Raw genomic sequence first — 23,080 nt, forward strand, 5'->3', positions numbered from 1 at the left:
TTGATGCATTGGTGAGTCCCTAAAAAACAGGTGAGATCACTTTGCAGGAGAAGAGCTAGAATATCCACAGACACTTGAATATCCACAGACTTTTCTCGGAGCGCTGCTGTGAAATAGGAAAGGGCTCTCAAACCACCATGGGCTCAACTAGTGGCCTGAAAATATGCACCTGGAGCCATTTCAGATGCTGAGGTGAATCTTACCTGGCTGCTGGCTGTTGCTTCAGAAGGGCACAGATCTCCCATAGGTCTTGTGTTACATCTGCAGCTCCCAGGCAAATGCCCTGGATACCCTGAGGCATCTCAGGTGGCATTATATATATATATGCAAGACACAGAATTGAGCCTATGTGACCACTGGCCCCAGCAGACCTCCCAGCACAGGGAGCAGTGACCAAGAACTGCAACATTCCCTGCAACGTAGCATCCTTTATCTCCTTTTTACTGTAGTGCTGGATGTGTAGCTGTAATAAGGTTCTTCACACATACACTAAAGCTCCTCCTTTCTGCCCAAGGGACAGCAGGTAGAGTAGATTGGCCATTGAACCCCAACTCACAGAACTTGGATTTCCAGACACAGAATTTTTCTGTCCAGTCCCAGGTACACGTGTCAATGTGGCGGCTGTCACGGTGGTTTGGATATTTCTCTAATGCCAAACTTCTCTCAAGCCCTCCCTCTCTCTCACTAGTAAATACATATCTGAACCCTGACATCTGGAGTAGTCCACAAGTTGCGCCTCTTAAAACACTCTTATATTCTGTACCTCTAATTATCTTCTACCCTTAGCAGAGCTTCATGGGGATGGCCTCATTCCCAAGCACTTCAGCAGCATTTAGTGATCATCCCTTGAAATCACTGGAGCTGAACAAGGCTCTGGGCAGTCGGTTTTGGCCTTAGGATGGTGACAAGCATAAAAAATAAAAAAGGAAAAGTCTGAGCTGGTATTACAATACTGTCCTCTCTGTGCCTAAAAATGCTCATTTCCTCTCGAGACAAGACACATCATGTATGTATAAACCCCTCAGCCTATCCCAATTTACAAACTCTGGTACAACTGTAGGTTTAAAGAGCCAGCCAAAATTAATTATGACAGATTAAGGAACAGAGCAACATACTACAATGCCCTCTTGCTAAACTGAAACACCTGATCCAAATGAAGCAATCTCAGCCCCTCATTAAGCTCCTGCTTGTCTTGTTCGCCATCTCTAGTGTTTTTCTGCTGAGCACCATCATCTGAACATGGTTTACTCAGATGTACCCAGACTTTCATTCAGCAACTTTGCCAGTGATAGCACTGGCCTTGGCTGAGACAGCCAAGAAAGCAGGTTTGTAGGTAGCACACCACCTGTAGGGCTGCACGGTTGGGTTTTTTGTTTGGTTTTGTTATTATCAGGCTTTTGTTCCATTCAGAGTTGGTAGGCAGAGAGGGATAATTAAATCCTCTGCTCATGCCAGAGGAAAATGTATTTATTTTAGCCAGGTACTTTTCCTTCTCTTTCTTCCAATCCCCCCTTTTCCTTAAACGAGAGAAAAAGACAGCCAGACAGATGACTTTTCTTGTACAATAAATGCCACACGTCTCAAAGGCCAGTAAGAAAACAACCCAGTGTCTGCTCTATAGGCAGGAGGACCTGAGGGAGGAAACAGCAAAAACAGCAACACAATTTACCTGAAGGCAGTGGTACAGCTGGGATGACATCCCAAGTTGGAAAGGTGAATTATGCCTTTAAAAAGCCAAAAACTTATGTAGCTTATGATTTTTTTTTTGTTTGTTTTACAAATATTTGTGAAATGAAAAAAAAGGAGGTAATTTGCCTAAAATGAAAAAAGGAGACCATTTGGGTATTAAATATAAGCGAATCGGTAAGGTTTTACCACTCCATTTTGTTTGTTGGTGTCTGTTGAAAGCAAAGCAAGGCTATGGCCAGCTCTCCTTTCTAAATTCCTGTTTATCAGAAGAGGAACCCGTTTGCTGAGACAAGCGAATGCAGATTTACCCAGTGGCTGAAGATGACATTAGGTCACTTGGACCATCAGCTCTTTGGAATATGAGCCCCAAGTGCACCCTTGTAGGATCCTTCTCCAGACTGCCTCTGACCACAGCAAAGAAGTCCCTTTCCATTGGATGTTCCACAGAGAAAAATAAGCCACCCACCAGCACAGTTGGTGCTTTTGGTAGCGTAAGTACCACCAACCCAGGTCTCCAGGTGCTGCGCATAGCAGGGAAGGTGCTCTTGGTTTGCTAACAGCGCTGAATATGAAAAGGTGAGTTAAATGACAACAGGTTTTGTATCCCTTCACTATTTTGAGTACCCTAGACTCCTTACAGATGCAATCCCAATTGGAAAACACTATAAACAAATTGATGAACTTGGAAAAAAACAGGCATGCTTTCCCCATTTGCCACTAACCGTATTCAGTTGCTAATCTGTTCCTTTCCCCTCCTCCCCCCATTATTCTGCAGTGTCTGTTAGTTGCTCAAGAAGCTGAAGAAACAATTAAGATGCTTCAGAAAAAGCAGATAATTTCTCACATGCAGTGCTGAGAACCCAGCAGATGTGACTCAAGATACACACATGCTGTTTTCAAGCAAGTATTCCCAAGGGTTTAGATAAAAATAATAAAGATGAGGGGTTTCAGCAGACATCAGGTTATTTTTAAGTGGAAGGGCTCCAGGGGGTATTAGCAGGGCTCCCTGAAAATGCCATCATCTTCTTGTGTATGGGATGCCATAGCATTAGATCCCATAGATCCCATATGGGATCCCACATACAGTAATTAACGTATAATTAAAAAAAATTAAACCAGTAGCCAGGCTAGACAGGGATTCTGGCAGGAAAGCAGTAACAGCAGTTACAGCAAATTGGGTCGGTTGCACATATCAAACACCTTCTGATTTAGAGGTTTTCAAGGCAGAACAAATGAAATGCCTACAGGGAGCTCTTCAATCCCAGAAGATCGTGGCAAGTCTCAAGAGCCAGGATTTGACCCTTTGGTCACCAAAGTTCAGCCAACACGGAAATGATACAGTGGGAGAAATCCTGCAATGGTCTGGAGCCAGATCTCAGTTGACACAGGGTGTTGCAACTTTACTGAAACGTGTGGCCCACATCCAGTGCAACAGTCCATGAAAAATAGTTCTTCCCAATATCCGCCTCCTTAATCCAGCCCCAGCATCTGTCATCACACAAAAGGGGACGGATCCAGTGGAGCCAGCGTTACGGGAAGCAGCTTGCTGAGCCAGCTGCAGAGATTTGCCATCTTCTGGGCGGGATGAAGACCGGACAAATTAGGAAAATGTTTTCATTAGCCACACTTACCTGAAAAATAATCAGCAGCCATATCCCAGGTGGCCTGGCAAAAAGTCAAGAAACGAAATCTGGCGGCAAATGGATTGCAAAGACAAACATAAACAACTACGTCCGTGATGATCCACCATCTTGAACACATCTTCAATACCCAATACCAGGATTTTCTGCGCTCAGACACACAAATCTTAGGCATTCATACTCTGCCAATATTTTAAGTCATGCCCATAAAGCATACTTGAATAGGATTCAAGCTGATGAAAAGCAAGTTGTTACTTTTAAGGGGGTTTGGTGACCCTGTGAATGGAGCTGATGGCTTCACTCCAGCAGATGACAATCCATTAAACTTAAGAAAAAATTGCCACTGCAATTAGTGCCAGCAAAGGTGTGAGAGAAAACGTGGCCCCTCCAGGATTGCAGAACTGTACTTCTGGTGCCACAGATGGCAGCTTGAATGGCTGCAGGTTTTTTTTGCCTTGCCTTTTCATAAGGCATAAAGATATTTAGTCTCTGCTGTTTTCAGGGAGACTTTTTAGATACACTAAGCTTATGAAGAGACATATCCCACTTGAGTAATTTTCAAAACACCTCTTCCTTTCAAGTCACCAACTCTCAGCGAAGCGGGGAGAAGAAGAAATGAAGAAACATCGAGCCAAAGCCCACAAACAGACTTTTTTTGTGTGTGCAAGATGAGCCTGGGAAAAGCAGGACAATTCATCCACCCAAGAGCGGCTTTGCAAGGAAAGGTTAAGGAATAATAAAGAGGGATTTAGATCACACCACTTTACACACATTTATGAGGGAGAAATTCAACACCCAGATAACAAATACAGTTCAGGTTTTCCTCTCTCCTCTCTTACCTCGCTCCCTTTCTTCCCCCTTAAAGATGACATACCCTTCCATTTGTAAATTACTTTAATTTAAATACTTCCAGGTTAACAAAATGTCTTAACTTTGACATGCCCCAAATTACAAAACAGAAACAAAATCTCTTGACAAAGGGTAAGAAAAAAAAATAATCCAAGCCCAAACCTCCTTTCCTAAGCTGGAGTTTATGGTCTGTGAGCTGGCTGCCCTCCAGAGTCTGACACAATGTCTGGAGCACCCAGAGCAGCTGGAATTCATTTTCTTCCTCCAAATCTATGTACTTTCATATGAAGTTGTGTTTTGGCACTGCCGTGTAAGAGAGTTCAGTGCAAAAAATCTAACCCCGGCCGTGTTTCTTTGCAACCCAGCACTCGCTGAGCAAACAACCAAAAAGGAGAAGAGAACAAAAAAAAAAAAAAATAGAGAAAGAAAAGCCCTTTCCCTTCCCCCACACATACACAGACTGCACCAAACAGGGGGGCTATTCATGGCTGTTCAGAAATGGGTCACAAGGAGAAATGTTTGCAGATAAAACCAACACTTTTTTTTTTTTCCTTTTTTTTTTTTTTTTTTTAAATAAACATCATGGAGGCCCCTGGAAGGTGCTGGGGATGTTCAAGAGTTGAGGTCTGCTGATCCCTTCTGCCTCCCATTCGCGCCGCTCCCACGCCGGCCCCGACGCGCAGCCCCTCTCTGGGGGGTTCCAGACCCCCTCGAGACATCTCTGAGCCCGAACCACTGTAGGGAGCCCGGGGGGGGGCAGGCTGTGGGGTCGAGTGGGTGTCGTGCTGCTGCTCCTCGCCTGGGTTGGCGGTGGGTCAAGGGGGCAGGAGGGAGGCGTCCAAGGCACTCCCAGGCGGTCCCGTCACAAAATCACACACTGGAGTTTGTGGGAGCCCGTGGCTCTGTCCCCTCGCCATTTGGTCTTCTTCTTCTTCTTCTGGCTTTTCTCTGGGATCTGTTGCCTGTTTTGGGAGACAGAGAGGAAAATAAGCAGGTGGGGCACAAGGCTGGGTTGGACACCAGCATCCAGAACCCTGGGCAGGCAGCAGAACAGCATCTTGGTATGCATATGTATATTTGCATATATATCTCCATATATAACTCCATATACCCTTCCACCACCACATGGCTTTTCATGCCACACAGCTAACCAGACAACCGCCTGCATTTTTAAGGGAGGAGGAAAGAAGCCATAAGCCAGCATTAAGGCTAACGGCAGGGATGTATGTCCTTCCAGGGCACTACCCCTCCGGCTGCCCTCCGGGAAACAGGGATGCTCGAAGTAATGCAATGTCATCCATCTCCCTGCTGCTAATGCTCATTAGGGAAGAGGATGAAAGAGATATGGAGTGCACAGAGAAATAAACCCTCCTGGAAAGATTTGCTTTCAGCGGGCATTGCCCTTAGCCAGCTGCACTGCTGTGGACTTGGTTATGAAGGGGGATTCAAAAATAGTAATAATGAAAAATTATTACTATTCTGCTGTATTCTGCTGACAATGGGACGCTGGCCTCCCCTAGAAGTTGTGAAGAGCACCAGAGCACGGGGAGCAAGCTGACCCCAGAAAGATGTCCCCAGGTGCCTGAAGTCACAGCCACCACCAACACGCAGCTGAGACCCCTCCTGCACTGCGCCCTGGCAGCCCCCATCGGTTGGGTGGGTTGTGAGCAACCTTGAAAACGTTATGCTGAGGGCTTCCACCTTTTCATCAAGAGGAGGCATTGCTCAAATGCCTGTTTGCAACCCTACCTGTTTGTAGCAGCCCAGCAGTGCAAACTCAACAGCAGAAGGCTTCGTAGTTCAAACACCCGATAGGCAGACTTAGATTTTATTGCAAGATAAACCATACAAACACCGGCAGCTTCCGTAGATTCAATCAGTGTCTAAATAACCAACCTGAGAGTTTGAATAGTTCAAAACCAGCCTCTTTGCTATGTAGTATGTCAGGCACTAAACTGAGTGTTTAGACCAAGTTATCCAGACCAGGATGAGACACAGGTGGGGGACAAATCGTTATAGCTTTAGTTGGTGTTTTTCTTACAGCCTCGGGTCCCACGTGCTTGCAACCACCTGAAAAACTCAGCTTTGACGAATAAGATCTTTTTTTTTCAGTGAGTATGAAGGCTGAAGGCATGAAAAATATAAAACTTTAAAGCTCAAAACTAGAAAGCTGAAATAAAAAAAAGTAATTTAAAGTTAATTTGGATAAACACTAAGCGGCCGCAAGCTGTTCACAGCGTTCTGGAACTGTTTTAGATTTCCAGAAAACCACGTCCCGCACCCGCTCAAGATTTCTGCTGTGACAGTCCTTGTGTACGCGCTGCCGCAGCATAAAAGGGGCATCAGGAAATTTAAAAGATCTGTCGGGTGGACTCAAACACCCCACTCCTTTCTGGATTACTTCCAGGCAACAGTTTCTTGCACAGAGCTAAATAAGCTGGGAATCAGCCAAGTGCAAGGAGCACAAACAGCACCAACCCTGAACGAGCGTCCTCACCCTGCAAACTCACAGGGGCTCTGAGGAGCCTCTACGTTTGTAAAGCAGTCCAGGAATGACACAGTTATAAGGGAGCTGTAAATTTACATTTTATTTGGAAAAACTCACTTAAAAAAAGAAAAGCACCACTTGGTGGGTGATGCCATCCTACGGCTGCGGACAGTTTGCAACGTCCAAAGACCAAGCGAGGCAGCTTGTTGGCAAATGGCAAAGCTAGATCGTACAGCGCCTCGCTGCTCTCTGACTTAACCCACCCGAGTTCAAGCTCTTGTGAACAACTCTGGTGCCCTTGATGCCACGGAGGGTTTCACCTGGCTGGCAATGACTTTCACGGTGACTACTGAGGGAACCGAGCTGCATCACCTATTTTCGAGGTTATGGAGGGAATTTTCAGGGCTTCAATTTAGTGATGTCTCATTACAACACTCCTTCCAGCCTGTCTGGAGTTGCGTTACGTAAAGAAAGCAAACAGACCCTCACCATCTTATTTTGGCTGTGTGTTTTATTTTTTTTCTTTTTTTTTTTTTTTCCCTCCAGAGTGGAATAGATGGTGGTGAGAGCTCACTGTAACACAAAAGTAACATCAAGCCAGCTAACGCTGAGTTACAGAACAGTTGGGAAGTAGCTTGGGACGTTTCCAACTCAGCTCTGTAGTTCTCCAAAGACTTTCTGCCCCCTGCTTTTGAAACATGTGGGAAGAGTGGGCAGTACCATCTGCTTTTGATGGAGGCTGACTCGAGGCTGCGCTAAGATATTCACAAGTACAGATATGCTGTGAATAAATGCCTCATGGTTTAATTGCCGAGAGAGGCACTTTGCACGGCGAGGAGGAGCACGATTTCAAGCTCAGCACCCTCCCAAAACATGAAAAATGAGGGCCCAGAAAAATCTGGCAGACAACTGGTGCCAGAAAAACAAATCTTCTGAGAGAGATTTGAGGTTATCAGCCGAGATGTGCGTGCAGCTCTTTTCCTGCAGGGCAGCCGGGATTTTGGGAGGCAGTCCCGACCTGCTGGCAGCCGGAGGAGGGGTTTGCCCGGAGAGCAGGCGTTTGCCAAAGCGAGCAAAGGCAGCTCATGCCAAAACTGGGAACAAACTCCTGCAGTCTGAGGAGGAAACCTGTGGCTTAGCCATTAGGTCATGCTATTTCTCATACAAAGCGGCTTAATTTTTTCCATTTAGTGAGCAGAAAATGTTAGAAGTCACCTACAACAGTAGAATTTTGTAGGATTTTGTGCCAGTGCTTTTTAACTTCTGGCAACGCGAGACCCTGAGAGGACAAAGATACGAAAACCCAAATTACTGGTCCGGAGCTTTTAAAGCCAGCCTTTTAAAGCTGACCATTATAGTAGGCTTTGCACTGGTCACTAAAGAATGTATTTTCATCACGGCCACAGCTAGTTGTCAACCTGCCTAGCAATTATGTCCTGCAAGGGTAACTAAGTGCGAGTAACAACCCTATGCCGATACAGGACAAGAATGTTTAATAAACTCCAGAAATCTCCCACCCCCAAGGAAACCACCTGGCCCCTGCTCCCCAAAAGTTGGCTCCTGTCTCTCTGGGCCAGGAATTCTGCAAATCCCCATTCACAGGCAGTGAGCAAGCAAAGAGTTTGCAGCTTACCTTATTACCCTCACGAGATCATGGAAGGCCTTGTCAACATTTAGAGGCGGGTCCTTGGCGCTGGTTTCTATATAGGGAATCTGGAGGAGAGAAGCGTGCCATGGAAGAGATTAGTAACAGCCTACATGTTGGTAGCAAACCAGTTTCAAAATGAAAAACCCTAAAGGCTGGAGAAATCGGGTGCCTAAGAGACGAGGGAAACACAGGTAAACAAAGTGTTGTCATGACACTGCTATCAACACCTTCACGCTCACAGCAAGGTCAGCAATCGCTTACAAAAGGTCCGGAATCAGCACCAGGCAAACGAGCTGCTATCAGAGCTCCGGGTTTGGGGAAGAATAATCATAGACTTCATGTCGTCAGATGTTCTCTCCCCCTAAGCTGTGCTTGCAGACAAGAAAATAGCCGAAGGTTGTTGAAAGACAAGCACTTGCCAAAAATTCTTGCTTGCCACATTTTATTAGGACTACCGCATGAATATTTCATGACTACAATTCCCCTTCAGTGTAAAATGATCTTCTCCTTCAAAGTCTGACAGCCAGATGGGGCCTCCTACAGCGCTTGTCCAGCACACTGGCAGATTTATAAAACTGCCTCTGATCAGGTATTTTCGTACACGGCCGTTTCCAAAGCGTGCGCGTACAGATGGGTGCGACACGCTGTGTTGCAGTTTAGGTGTCCTGGCTCCTACAGAAACGAGATTCCTTGGGGAGGGGAGGGAGAGAACCTGCCCTGCCAAACTCCCATGGTGGCTTGTTTAGAAATACCGCATGGCCTGCCGTTTCGGCACAGCCAGCTGCCAAGAGGTCTCAGGCTTGTTTGTCTTTACCTTTCCATTCAGTTCCTCCTACGGGAGTTGTTGCCTCCCTCTGGGTATTCGGGGCTGCTGGCATTTAGAGGTGATTAGTGGAGTATTGTGTCATCTACACCCATCCAAGACCGATTTCTTGGCCTAAACTATGGCATGAATAATGCAGAGCTAAGACCAGATTTAGATAGGCTTAACAAGCCTGTAACTTCATTATCTTTAACAAGCTCTCTTCCTACGGACACCTGCGTAAATTTCCTAATGCCTGACCCTGCTTTTTCACTCCAGGAGGGTTCACTTTCTTCCCTTATTTTGAACATTTCACATTTGGTACCACTTACAGACACCTTGTACACACGGCTTTGTGATGGCCACAGCTTTGCCACAGCCTGGTGCACAGCAGAGGTTCTAGCTTCAGTGATGAATTGGCCCTACTGAAAGGAAGCTGCACAGCTACTACTTTGTAGTAGTCGAAAATGTAATTGCAAATGTTCAATTGTAAGAGAAATGCTTTAATTCAGCTCTAAATGAGCAGAGAATTCAATTCTGAATGCCTGTAATGGGACTTAAAACAACCAATTAAACAATCCCGCAAACTTACATTGTGTTTTGTTGCCATTTCTCTTCCCTGTTCTCTTGTAATTTTCCGTAAATGCATTAGATCAACTTTGTTCGCCACCAAAATCATCGGAAAGGACTCTCTGGAAAAAATCAAAACCACCACCCAATTACTAGCGGACTACAATAAAAAATGCTGAGCATAAGTTTCACTTTCTGATGCTGACATCATCTTAAGACATACCACATATGATTGAAGAAATATAAAGACCAAATGAACACACATCAGCCCCCACCAGACTGTGTTGCACATATATTCATATTGTAAAAATTTACTTGACAATTTGCATGCATCCACATATTCATTCTTATTTGCAGGCACTTCAGGGACCTTAGTGTCATTGCTTTTGCAATGATAATAGCTAAGACTGAAGATCCAACTAAATGAAGAAAAAACTACAGAATTTGTCAGGAAATTAACTGAGACATAGAGACAGATCTTGAATAGGAGAACAGGATCCTCTCGTAACAGCCAAGGCATATCAGTAGCTGCCTATCTTGGCAGCTGCTAGACACTGCAAGGTAACGAGGTATATTGGAGGAACTGGTGTCAGTTCATGTCTTGGTGGAGACTCATCCACCTAGAACAACTGTTGAGGAAGAAAAGACAGACTCTGGGAGAGCTGGCACTTAGGGGGGCATCTCATGGGGTAGAAAATGACTGGGGCCAAAGATCCCCATCAGTTGCTACCCCAAGTCAAACTGAAAGACTGGCAGTGGTAGCTGTAAGGAGGCTGGAGGGAACTGAAGAGTTTTGCTAAGTTTCCAGATGCTACTACCTGCTTCTGATCCTACAGCAAAAATCTGAACGACACTTCTTTTGTACCAAAACCATCTACTTCTGTAATAATACTCAGTATTTCTTTAACTTTACCAGGCATGTGACTGTCTTTGGGCACTGCCTGAGAAGAAACCCATCCATCCACAGCACATCCAGTGCGAGGCTCTCCTGACGAGGTGTGTGGGTCAGGCTTTCCCCCAGTAGGAATCCCCCATAGCGCCAGTGATTAAACAGAACCAAGGCAGCTTGTGTCACAGGAGGTCCTGGCAGTGTGGCTGCTGCCCACCCCACCCCACTCCCATACAGCAGCCTCTCCTCCGTACTGCAGAGAGCAAAGTCGTGCTGTAGGGACATCACCCACTGCTAGGAGGGAGGAGGTCCCTTCTGATAATTGACAATTATTGCAATATTATTTTCTTATATTTAACTTTAAACCCTCCTAAAATGATTCCAGTGTTCTCTGCTGTAACAGACCTGATTTTATTGGGATAAGGAGCAGCTGGCCGTACTCATTTCTGCATAAAATACTTCCCTGAGTAACTCTGGATTTTCAAAATGCATTTCTGTGTCATTTTTCATGGAGACGATAAGGGCTCCATCTTCTCTCTGGCACGTTGCCCCATTGCTCTGGCTGGAAAAATACCGTACTGCACTCTGCATTTTAAATGAGTCTTGCAGTTATTCATTCTGATAAAGTGGCTTTGATTTAATTTTAATGCCTGAGCATTGATATATCTTGACTCTGATCATTCTGGAGCAAAACACTTGCTTTTCTGGATTATTTGATTCCTTTTTGGCTTGCAGCACATTGATAAGAAAGGGATTACATTTGGATGGTATCTCATTTGCCTTGTTTACATCAGGCATAAAACTCTGTGGGGACTTTGTTCCGTATTGTAAGCCGTATGATTGCTAGTTGGGCAAAGCTACTACAGTTGGAAGTTTTACTGTAATGAAGGTTATGGAAAGAAAGAGGAGAAGAGCTTTGAAGAGCTCTGCTGAAGCGGCAGCCTGCAATTCCCTTGGATTTTAAGTTGCCAAAGCTGACTGCTGGCTGGAAAACCAGGGCGATGCTCTGCTCCCAGCTACCTGCGGGTCTGGCAGGACGGTTTCTTTACTCACGCTGCCTTTTTCTGAACAAGCTCAGGTTGTGGATGAAGCGTTCAGCTCCTCGCGCTTCGGTGGCGTTAAGGGGGGGGGAAACAAAAACAACCTCACCAGCCTGTTTCACTTCCTGCTTCTCACACGCCGGCCCCGGTGCTTGCACAGCGTTCGGAGGGGTAAAAGTTTCAGTCCAGAGCAAAACAATGAATACCGCATCACATTTTCACAAAGTTAAATTAGGTAAAACCGACACCGGTTTGGGGCAGATTACAGGAAACGCTGTCCCGTCTTCTTCAACTTTCAGAAACAGATTTAATTTGCCCCAAGCTGAGCTGGCATTGAAGAAAAGACTGGCGTGATCCGGGAGGCAGGCTGAGTGACTGACATTTTTCTTCATTTAGATGAAATCAAAGGGTGGTTTTCCTTTACTTTTCACTCTTGTGGGCTCCGCTTTGGATGCTTTACTGGAAGAGCTGTCAGCTGTGAACCTCACATGATACGAGTCCACCCTTCCTGTGGGGAAGTTATTCAGAGCTGCGAAAGGAAGCCAGCAACGAGGCCCGAACCCTCTGGTGGCTTTTCTTGATGACTTCCATAATTAAAAGCCATTATGAATGGAAAAACTAAGTGTTTTAAAGCTGCAAACATATAAGGGCTTAATTCACACCCCACCCAGTGAGGATGGATTCATTGCCTCTTGAACCAGGATGGGAAGAGGGAGTTATCTCAGAGATAAAACCCTGGCAGCTTCCCCTCGCATTTGCTTACCACGATTAAACTCTCAGAGCTACCTTCTCCCACGCACACACAAGGAGGGGAGCGGGTGACCTCTCTTGCTTTCTCCCCAGTCACGCAGAGATGTTTTGTACGTTGAAAATGGTTGCTGCACAGCACGACACGTTAACTGCATTACATCCCTTGTAAGAAATGCAGTTCCTTCCAACATGAGGCGTTTTCCCCTTCAAGACACTTGTTCATACCCCTGTATCGTACCAGGAACCTGGTCTAGTGGGAGGTGTCCCTGCCCATAGCAGGAGGTTTGGAAGTAGATGATCTTTAAAGTCCCTTCTAACCTAAAGCATTCTATGATTCTATAATCATACAGAATCTTCTCAGGTTTGTTTGGCACAAGCTGAAGCCAGGGAAAGGAGGATGCTGCCAGGACACACCAAAGGACTAGGGTCGAATGAACACTTGCTGAGTCCTTGCCAGCGGTCCCCAAGTGCCTGCACTATCACAGAGCATCCTTCTCCCTCTTCAGAGCCAAGGGGGTTACCTTCAGGGGTGTCTGCCTCTGCTCTGCCAGACCGTTCTGGCAGGAGTTCTGCCCTTCCAGAACCATTTTCACTCCATCATAACACTACTGAGCCTTTCCACGTTGAATGCACTACATGCTTATCAGAAGGGTAAAACGCTACTTGTTCCTCATCGGCAGGTCCACAAGGATTTGCCCTGGGACACCCACAAGGTGAAAAGCAGGGAGAGACATGCAACCGCCCCCACGGCACAGTGTCCAGGGCGCTGGGAGGAGGGATCAGGCTCTACAGCACCCACCTGTCCTTGACTCTGAGGATCAGCTGGTGGAACCGGTCCACATGCTCGAAGCTAGCCTTGTCCGTCACTGAGTAGACTATGAGAAAACCATCTCCAGTCCTCATGTACTGCTCCCGCATTGCGCTGAACTCCTCTTGCCCCGCAGTATCCAGAACTAGGACAGAAGAAATGAAGGATTTTAGTTACTGTGAGGACCTGCAGCTGCTGTCACCGCTATGCGTCCTACATGGCCTTTCTGCCTCCGCTGGGCTTGGTCCTCCCACAGGCTGCATGATTTGACGAAAGAAAGGTGGACGGACAAGGTGGTTTCTTGGTACAAACCAAAACCCAGTCCCTGACCCCACTTACCACCCTGTGCCTATGCTGGGAGCGGATGGAAGGGAAGAAGACTACATGGATTTTACTTTCTTTTTCCAGTACCAAATACCAAGCACCGAACTTGGGGAGTTGCTTCTCCGGCAAGAGATGGAGTATTTCACAGCCCTCCATCTTTCCCTCTCCTAGCTCTCTCTGTTCCCAGCATGGAAAAAACCAAGACTGGAAAAGTAAGTAAATGCCAGTTTAAATGTCAGGGACAATCTACAAACCGCACAGTGAGGCAGAGCTGGGAGACAACCCAGAGTAACAGCTACAAGCATTTTCCTTTTCTCAATACCCGGGTGTGATTTTTATACAATTATGTGCTTTCAAAGCAAGACAGTACAGCTTTGAGGAATTCCCCTTAAATATTTAGTTCCAAGTGGCGTGCTGATACTGAGAAGCTAATCAAAACAGGTGGAAAAGCTTTAAGTGACTTGCATATCCTATATAGCAATTGTGTTTCTGTGCATCGATAACACCTAGTCCTCTGAAACACCCCAGTTGTGGCAGCAACCCAGACGTTGTTCCCCACTAGATTAACTTCCTCTCTAATATCACCATAACTCACTGGTTCTCCGTCACTCTGCCTTGTAGGGTGTCCCATCAGCTACATCATGGACCACATGCGGAGCAAGCTATGCCAGCCTTGTGGCTAAACACCACATACTGATGCACATCAATTCTAGGGCCCCAGCTTTGTGCACTGCCAGGAGGAGGTTACAAGAGGAGTTCATCAGCTTAAGCTATGTGTACTCAGGCCAGTACAAACACACGCGTTGGCTGCTCAGAAGTAAAAGTCCTAATGCATCATTGCGTCCTAGAGGCAAATGCAGGACCTTCATGACGACTAGGAACGCTTTCACATCCCAGCCAACTGGGCTGGGTATGAAAACTGTTTCCACCTCCTCTGTACGGCCACAGCGTTAGCATCTGCTGCCCACGAGTGATGGGGAAAGCCCAGGGCAGCGCTGGATGGAGACCGCGGCAGGAGCGCACTGCTGACAGAGCAGCAGGGCTTGATACGGGTTTTTCTAGTCTGAGCAGGCCCACAGTCCTACCAAGGTGTTCCCTGAAGGGGTTGGTACTCAGGCTGCCCTGATTTCCAGATGGTACCAGGATAAAGCCCACTTTGCTGCTAGTGTTACTTGCTGAATCAGCAGGGGTGGCCACGGGCAGACATGCTGCATGTCACAGCACACCCCAGGAACCAGCCCAGGCCTTCACTATATTTCTGAAGGAAAGGCAGCTATGCTGGGGGACCTGGAGACCTTACTTGGTGACAGCAGGCCCTTTAAAGCCTTCGGCCTCATTTGTTCGCCTGCCTTAGCTGGTCTTGACTGTCTGTTTCTATGAGCCTTTAAGGTGAAAAGGGCTTCTAAGCTCCTGCAAAGACCCTGAGATTTAGGTTTTTTTGCCAACCAGCTGGAGCTTGCTGGAGTCATGGGGGTCTCTTCATAGCCTTTTATCCTGCTTCTGCCCTCTAAATCAAGGAAACAAGGGTCCCAGCTAAAAGGTATCCAGGCTGTTCTTAATGACTCTACAAAAAAGAAAAAAAAGAAAAAAGAAAACCAACCCAAAGACATTCCATGTGCTGGTGAATTTCTATGCCCTGGGCAGAATTGCTGCCATGGAATAAGGCCAGGACCACGTGGCTGGGACGGAAGAGGAAATTAATCCTTCCTACCCACCCAACCTGTAAGGAGAGGCTGGGCTGCCCTCATCTGACTCCTGCACCAGCTGGACACGGTATCAGGGCAGGGCTGAGAGCTGACAACCAACACACACACACAAACACACATTCCTTTCCCCTCTCCAACACACATACCCAACTGGTGGTGGAGTGGCACAGCTTCTCACATGGGGCCAGGCTCTCCTGCCCTCCCTCCCCCCGAGACAGGGCAGGTGCCCGAGCGCAAGCCGTGGGCAGGAAGGTGGAGATGGATGGTAATTTGCTTAGGGACTTCCCCTTGCTCTGGCACATTTGCAAACCTCCCATGAAACACATGAGGAGCATCCAGCTCTGCTCCTGCACCCATCAACCCATCCCTAGCTGCTGCCTCTCCAAAGCTTTCCATCGCCCTGCAAGCGGGCAGGGGATGAGCCTGGGGGGGCTGTGGGGATACTCGGGAGACAGCACAGGGCTGTGGTCCTGCCACTCCTACCTCGCTTGGATCTTGGCCACGGCATCATGCTAAACACAGGCAGAGCTGCTATGTCAGCACCTGCTATTTAAAGGGAATCCACTTGCAGCATTCGTGGAAAGGCGAGCAAGTCCAGGCAGCATTTAAAAACGGAACTTTGGAAATGCAAGTAAAAGACATGCAGCAGTGAAGGTTATGGTTAATCTCAGATGGGTTATTCATGCAAAGTTAAGCATCACGTGGATGGCCAGAGAAGGTCTTTGTTGTAAACTTTAAATGTGCTCTTCATAAAGACAATCCCCCGTCCCAACACTTCTCTGCTATATGAACTGTAAACAATCAGAGAGAAGAGTGTGATCTGGATCCTCCGTAGGCAGGATGGGACCACATCCTGGAATGCATCAGCACCCAAAAAGGGCCACATGCAAGTGGCTGTGCTCCTGCTGTCATCTTGTGCCATAAAAGCTTCAAGAAGACTCTTATCTACAGAAATGGGAAAGTAGCAAGGAGAAGCCTTGGGAAGGGGAAACTCGAAAGGCGATTTGACTGGCTTCCCAAAGGGGTGAGGAAATGTAGGGTGTTAGCCAGCATCCATCTTCTTTTAAAATCGCTGTTTCTGCAGACAGGATGCCAGAAGACATAGAAATAATCATGAGCAGAGAAGACCTCTCCTCCCCTGGTACCCTTGAGAACCAGCAGTTGCCTTTTACTGGCAGTTGCCCCACTGGCAGCGCATAAAAGCTGATGTCGAAACAAGGCTGGACCAAAGCACAGCGGGTTTCCCCTAACTCATTCTTCCAAGAATTATAATCAAATTCACAGGCTGGGCAGCGCATGGTCAGGGACTTCCAGCAGCAAACTTGGTGAAGTTCCCACAAACTTGACGGAAGAAGCAGCAAGAAGGAGCGTTAACAAAAGCGTTTAAGTGAAGAGTGAGGAGAGAGAAGCCAAGGACTACATCTGACCTAGGAAGAGACATCCAAAGAGGGCAAAGCCATTTTACAGAGCTATCACACAATCAGTTGGAGACTAAACTAAAAGCAATTAGGCTGTGAGAGCCCAGCAGGGAGGTCTCTTGCTTCGGCAGGTAAGAGGCTGCTCAGCAAAGATATGCCCTTTTCCACTTCCCAGTGGATGTGACCCCAACTGTTGTGAACTCCTTGCTAATTGGATCCTGCCCCTCTATGCACCATTTTCCTGTGAATCCTGATGGGTTAGCAAGAGTGCGGCTGCTTAGAGAGCACTTCTGAGCAGATACAGGAGCCCAGGAATACACAGGAATTTGTGGCCTGAAACAGAAGCACTCGGTGCTTCCAGGTATTTTATGTGGCAATGTCTCTTGAACCAACAGTGCTCTGAGTGCCCATCCAGAGACACAGACATGTAAATCTCAGCCAAGGGCAGAGACATACTATGAAATCTAAGTCACGGCATTGCTTTTTCTAGAGCCTAGGCTGGATTCAGTTCAGATTCAAACATAGCCTTCCCAGCCTTCAGGGAGCTCAGATCTGGTTGTGCAGGTGCGTTCCTCTTCTCTTGTCATACCTAGGCAAAATTCCCTCCTACGTCTTTATCTTTACCTTGCTGGGTGTATAAATCAACTGAAGAGAGCTAATCCACTGTCCATGGCATTTAAGGGGCCAAAGATGACCAGACAGGCAGGTTAAACCTATTTTCTATACTTCAGCCCTTGGGTTTCACTGCCTGAATCAGACACCAGCAGCTCGTTCCACGTAGTGATTGCACATTGCTGCAGCCAGTCCTGGAAGCAGCTCAGCACAGTTCTTAAGAGTGCCTTGCCCTCCAGCATCCAGAAGAGTGGCTGCACATCACGAAGCTCAGGGACAGGATGCAGTTGTTTGTACCTACCTCATTCTCATGCTCAGGAAAGGCAAGCACAATGTGTACAACTTGATTTTTGCAAGTAGTCTCTGGCGAAATCCCTTTGGTTATGTATTTGCAGCACATGTGCAAACCTTTAAGGGGCTGGATGGGTCAGCAGGCAGAAAGGAACCTGTGTTCACATCACCAGGGAGAGAAGCTGCACAAAGCAGCCTGACCCCAGGCGTCTTCTGCCTCTTCAACTTCTTAATATGATATACAGGAAAAATCCCTGGGAGCAAAGAGCAGAACTGGGAATGTGGCACTGTCAGGGGACCACAGGGTATAGAGCTGGACCCCTCATGATGCTTCTCTCTCCACATCTTGCTTTCCTCTTGGCGCCGCAGCTCTGCTTCAACAGGTGGGGCTGGAGAGGAACCCCATCCTCAGCTGCCCTGCAGCTTGGTAGCTGAACTCAAGGGAAAATTTAAGTTGAATTGACAAGTCAAATGAGAGTTCAGGCTCAGCAAAGCCATTCCCACAGTCTTCATCTTCCTTCCATCGGCAGCACGGAAGGAGAGGGCAGCCCCTGTCAGCCACTGGCTTCAGATGAGGAACTGGTATTCTGGGCGCAGGGGCCACAGCTCTTATATTCTGGCTTCCCACACCCCAAGTCACCCTGAAGAGGTACGAGGTGCCCACACCGTGAGCAAGATGAGGTAGATGCTGCACTTGGCCACTCTGATGCTTCTGCTTCTTCTCAGATACAGTCATGCTGCTCCTGGCATGAGAGCTTTCCCTCAAGGAAAAACATGCGACGGGAAAACACTGGGGCTTTTATGAGCCCTTCTTCTGTGCCCTAACTAAATACACAGATGTTATAACATGGAAAACCCGAGTTCTTGAATTCTTGCCCTTTCTTTAAGAAAAAAAAGAGGGGCCTTCAGAAGAAAGGCTTCCACATCAATAAACAGAATAAAGATGGGAGCCCTTAAAGAAGCTCTTTCTCTAACAAAGGACAAGTATTCAAAGCCTTGTGTTTTCCATGTTGCAACATCAAAATTTTCCTGGCAGGAAAAAAATCCCCACAACCAAAGACAAAAAACCCTCTTTCAAGGTTGCAAAATCCCAGCAACTAAGGGAGGGAAAATACTGTACACACAAATAAAAGAATGAAAGTATAAACTTAATTTGAATTTTAATTCTTTCAGTGATGCTACCTACAGGTTAAATAAAAAAATAAGAAAGCAAGAAGCAAACCAACTCTCCTGCCTGCAAGTCTGAAGTGACCTCTGATCTCCCTCTGGCCTCCTGGCTGAATTGTTCCCAAGCTTCCTGAAGAGAAAAGCAGACAGCCTGTCCTGGGATGACTAGCAGCAAAAGCCCTTGGCAAAAAGGGATGTATCAGAGATGCTGGTGGAAACAGCAGAGAGGGAGCCCAGGGGAAGGAACAGTGCTTGGTGTTACTCCACAGGGGTGCACACCAGGGCTGTGCAGGTCTAGGCCAATACAAGGACACCCAGGGACTGAGAAGGGGACTTGAGAAGAAGAAAAATAAAATGGAAAACTGAAGCTCAGGAGTCGGAAGACAACTTCTAGGCAGTGAATCACACTTTCATCTGAATCGCACCAGGCTAAGGCAAAACAAGAGGAGGGAGACCACAGCCTTCTTCCATCCAACACACAGGCACAATTCCTTGCATTGCTGGTACCAATTGGCACAGCCCTACTGACAACTAAGAGTTTAGTCCGTGCCCAAGGCATGTGCTTGTGGCCATCTCTTCCTCTCTTCCTCCTTTTTATATCTCACCACCTTTTTATATCTCTGTGTGGTTTATGAGCCATAAGGAATTTTGAACCATTGGGAACTTTTTGCCATATTAAGGTATTCCACTTCTGGCTTCATGCTCATATTAGTAATTCCAGACTGGCATTTTGCAGCCACACCAAAAGAAATCCTCTGTTAATTGCCAAGTTAGCCTGCACACAGAAAGGAGTGTACAAAATTAATGATAGCAACTCAATTGGACCAACAGCTAATCAAAGCAGATTAACCCCGGCCCCCACTTAATTCTGACCTGATGTGTCTATACTGCACCTGCGTGTGAACGCATTTAACCAAGCACATCACTGTGCTGATTTCAGCATGAACAGCTGGAAATAAATGAAGATAACATGTGCAGAGAAAAATCAGAGGCTGATCTTAAAGCTTCGTTGGGGTGGCAGCAACTGGAAAAATGGGCTAGCCACAAATTGTCTGTGCATCACTTATTCAGGTTAAGTGCCCTGTTCCACTCTACAACACTTGTCTTCCAAACACCACATTGATGGTCTTTATTGTTGGACTTACGCCAGCTTTATAAGTATTTTTGTGTAAAGCTGGACTTAAACGCACCAAGCACAGGTCCCACAGTCTTCTGGGAAGCAGGGAACTATCACGGACTCTGGTGAGAAAACAGACACAGAGACATGCGCAAGCCAGAGAGCAAATATGTAAAAGAAGAGTTTGAATGTAGGTTTGGCTCCAAGGTCTAAAATCCATTTAAGTCTACTTTCAGCAAGAGATTTCAGCAAAGGAAAAAAAATGCAAGTCAAACATTTCATCACGCTGCCAGCTAGTGCTATTGAACAAATGTGGGTGGAGGTCTTCATGGAGGGAAGCCAAATGCTTTATGCAAGCTGGCTACCACAAGGGGTTTTTTTACAACATAATGCTGGTGCAGATACCAAATGCTAGAGATGCTTTGCACAGAACTGCTCAGGCAACACCCTCGAAGAGGGCGGGCTGTGTTCTCTTTTTTTAATTAAGTTGTTGGATGCCAGTGTATTTGGTGCTTTTTTTTAATAACTATTTCTGCAAACTTAGAAACTTACGGGACCCCTCACGCTATATCCTCACTTGGTAGTCTCATCTTCTAAAACAAGTTTGTGTTTTGGGGGTAGGCAGCTTCTTCTTCCCACCAAACACTGCACAGAACAACAGCTTCTAAAGGATTTGGTCATAAAGGACAACTGGAAAGTCTAAAATTTATCATGATGCATCTTTACCCTTCCTATCATGTTTGTCCCTAATTTTATACCATAAGTGATTCATGCAACCACGTGTAACCACAAGAGCAGCTGTCCAAGTATATGGTGACCTCCAAGAATGGCCTAGATCCAAAGCCTATGACAGAAAGCTATGGCAGAAGACACATGTAATAGTCTTTATGCCCTGTTCCTACTGTGCAGATGGTACAGACTCACACGCTTTTCCAAGCAAGAATATTGCCTTTGTTCTGAAATTCTGGTTGTTCAAAATCTCAAGCGGTAGGAAAGAGAGGGAGAAGCTGCAGTTTCACTTCTGTGGCTGCAAGGCATCTGCGGGCACACGAACTCTGAAAGTTAGAGAATCCCAACATGCCATTCAAGGCCACAACTGAATTCAGTTCAGTCACCGAACTCCATCTGAGCAAAAGAAAGGCTTTGTCATTAAAACAAAGGGTTAAGTTTCTGCTTGTTGGAAAACAACCTCCTCTCCACTCCCATCCAAGTCAGGGTTTTTTTTGACTAAACAAAAATTCCAAATATTCAATGAAAGACGCTTTTTCTACTTCCAAATAATTTACAAAACCCAGGCTGTTTCAGCCAAAACCAATGTTTACAGCAGCTGGTACTGTTATATCAGAAGATGGGGCATACCAGCAAAGATAAAGGTTGCTCATTTCAGAGGGCTGGATTCTGGACTAAAAATAAAGAATGGATTTCACTTACAGCAGGATTGGATTATTCTTTTATACAACAGTGTCATTTTAAAAGTAAAACTGCACAGGTACATTGGTTAATTGAGAGCAGGTGTCTCTGTTGCAGATGACAGGGAGAAACACATTTGGGCACAAATTTCACCAATATTCCCTCATATCAGATATCAACTACTAACATATTTAAATGAACAAATATTGGCAAGATTAAGTTGTGTGTTGTTTTTTTCTTAAAATACTGAGTAAAGGCTGTTCTTTAAGGACCTTGGGGCCATTTGTACTCACTAAATTGGATCTGATAAATCCTTAAGAGTACAACTAAGGTCTCAAGTATCCAGACCAAGCTTATGGTCTTCACAGCAAACCTTACCAGCCCCCACGTTCTACCACCCATGCCAATCCCCCAGTTTTCTGTCCTCACACACCAATGATACATACGCAGAGATACCAAAGGTCTTGAGCTCCTCCATGACAAGAGGATGGAGGCAGGAACTCGCCACAGGGGAGGTTACATTTAGTTCAGTTGTGTTAGTGGCCACATACATGCACTTGAGTAATTATGGCACAAAATATTTGCTTGCTTTTAGGTATTACCTAATTATTGTATAAAGCCAAACAAAACTTAGAAAATTTAACAGCAAGATTCCCCTTATAGCTGTGGTCAGTCTGTCTCTTGCAGCACAAACTAACTTGCAGCTTTAGGTAATATAGGGCTTTTTCCTCACCTGCAGAATCAAGAGTTTTTGGTTGGCTGCTTTGGGTTTTTTTGGTTTGTTTCATGATTTTTTTTTTATTTTTTTTTAAATTTTTTTTTTTACAGCAGCTCTCCAAACTGGTACCCTGCCCTTCTTTAAATGAAGCAAGTAACTAGATATGAAAACATCATGCCTGAATTACGGGAGTTAAGAGGTGTTACAATTCTTCACTGTCAGTGGATGACAGTTTTGATTAAATGTTCTTTCTGGTTATAACCCTCCTTCAGTTATCCACTTACTGTTATTTCCCAGGGGATGAGCCTAACCACAATGAAGTATCATTAGCAAGAGCCACCTCAGTGCTATAATTCACCCTTCGTAGAAGCCCACCCCAAATGTCTACGATGATCTGTAAGTTTTCACGCTCCTGCAAGAAACATTTGTGTGCAGAACTGGAACCAGTGCAACTGGAAGCAGAAGCCTTGCTGGAGGTCAGCTGCAGACCACGCGCCGCAGCTCACAGACCAGTTTGCACTCAAATTCCTGGCAGCCCACAGAGGAGTAGGAGAGACACAAGGACACAACACGCTGTGAGAGGCATCGAGGTCTATTTGTACTTCTGCTCAGCTAGAAGGGAAAGGGGACCATGAGAGTAGCTTGCTTACCATCGAGGATTGCCCATTGCCCATCTATTTCCGTGTGCTTCAGGTAGGAGTCTTCAATAGTTGGGTCATAGTCCGGCACAAAAATCTTCTGGAAAAATTGAATGGTGAGAGCGCTCTTCCCCACGCCACCATCTCCAACCACCACCAGCTTGTATGTGGGGAGGTTTTCGCTGGGAACGGCGCTTGTAGCCATGTTTCCAGTGTGCTAAACCTGCTGGAGAAAGAAAACAACTCCAATCACTCATTAGCAATGAAAAGAGGGCAACACGCACAAGGCAGCTTTTACCTGCTGCCTAAGAAGTGAGGATGAAAGCTGTACTGACATCCAAAGTCCTTTTGAACAGGAGCAGCAGCACCTACCCTCCCCAACAGCTCTACTGCAACCCAGAGCCATCACTGAGAAGTGCAGACAACCCCTCCGCTGTAGCTTGTTTGCTCCTGCCTCATCTACAAGGACCATTAATTGCCACCAAATGCGTGTGCAAAACTTTGAT

The 23,080-nt window shown here is 46.2% G+C and overlaps 1 protein-coding gene across 2 annotated transcripts in view; it reads right to left on the bottom strand.

The window, feature by feature from the left end:
* Positions 1–4,079: 4,079 nt before the first annotated feature.
* Positions 4,080–23,080, bottom strand: part of MRAS (muscle RAS oncogene homolog) — a 41,610-nt gene continuing 22,609 nt past the window's right edge. Inside the window, exons 3-7 of one of the 2 annotated variants that reach the window (XM_074145908.1) lie at positions 22,587–22,800; positions 13,165–13,318; positions 9,709–9,808; positions 8,300–8,379; positions 4,080–5,140 (exon numbers count right to left, since the gene is read on the bottom strand). In XM_074145908.1, the coding sequence (XP_074002009.1) occupies positions 5,041–5,140; positions 8,300–8,379; positions 9,709–9,808; positions 13,165–13,318; positions 22,587–22,779 (627 nt within the window). In that variant the 5' untranslated portion in view covers positions 22,780–22,800 and the 3' untranslated portion in view covers positions 4,080–5,040. The remainder of the gene's footprint in view (positions 5,141–8,299; positions 8,380–9,708; positions 9,809–13,164; positions 13,319–22,586; positions 22,801–23,080) is intronic. The other variant, XM_074145909.1, reaches the window with a different exon arrangement.

Source organism: Numenius arquata, chromosome 3 (assembly GCF_964106895.1).
Source record: "Numenius arquata chromosome 3, bNumArq3.hap1.1, whole genome shotgun sequence".
NCBI classification, from domain to species: Eukaryota; Metazoa; Chordata; class Aves; order Charadriiformes; family Scolopacidae; genus Numenius; species Numenius arquata.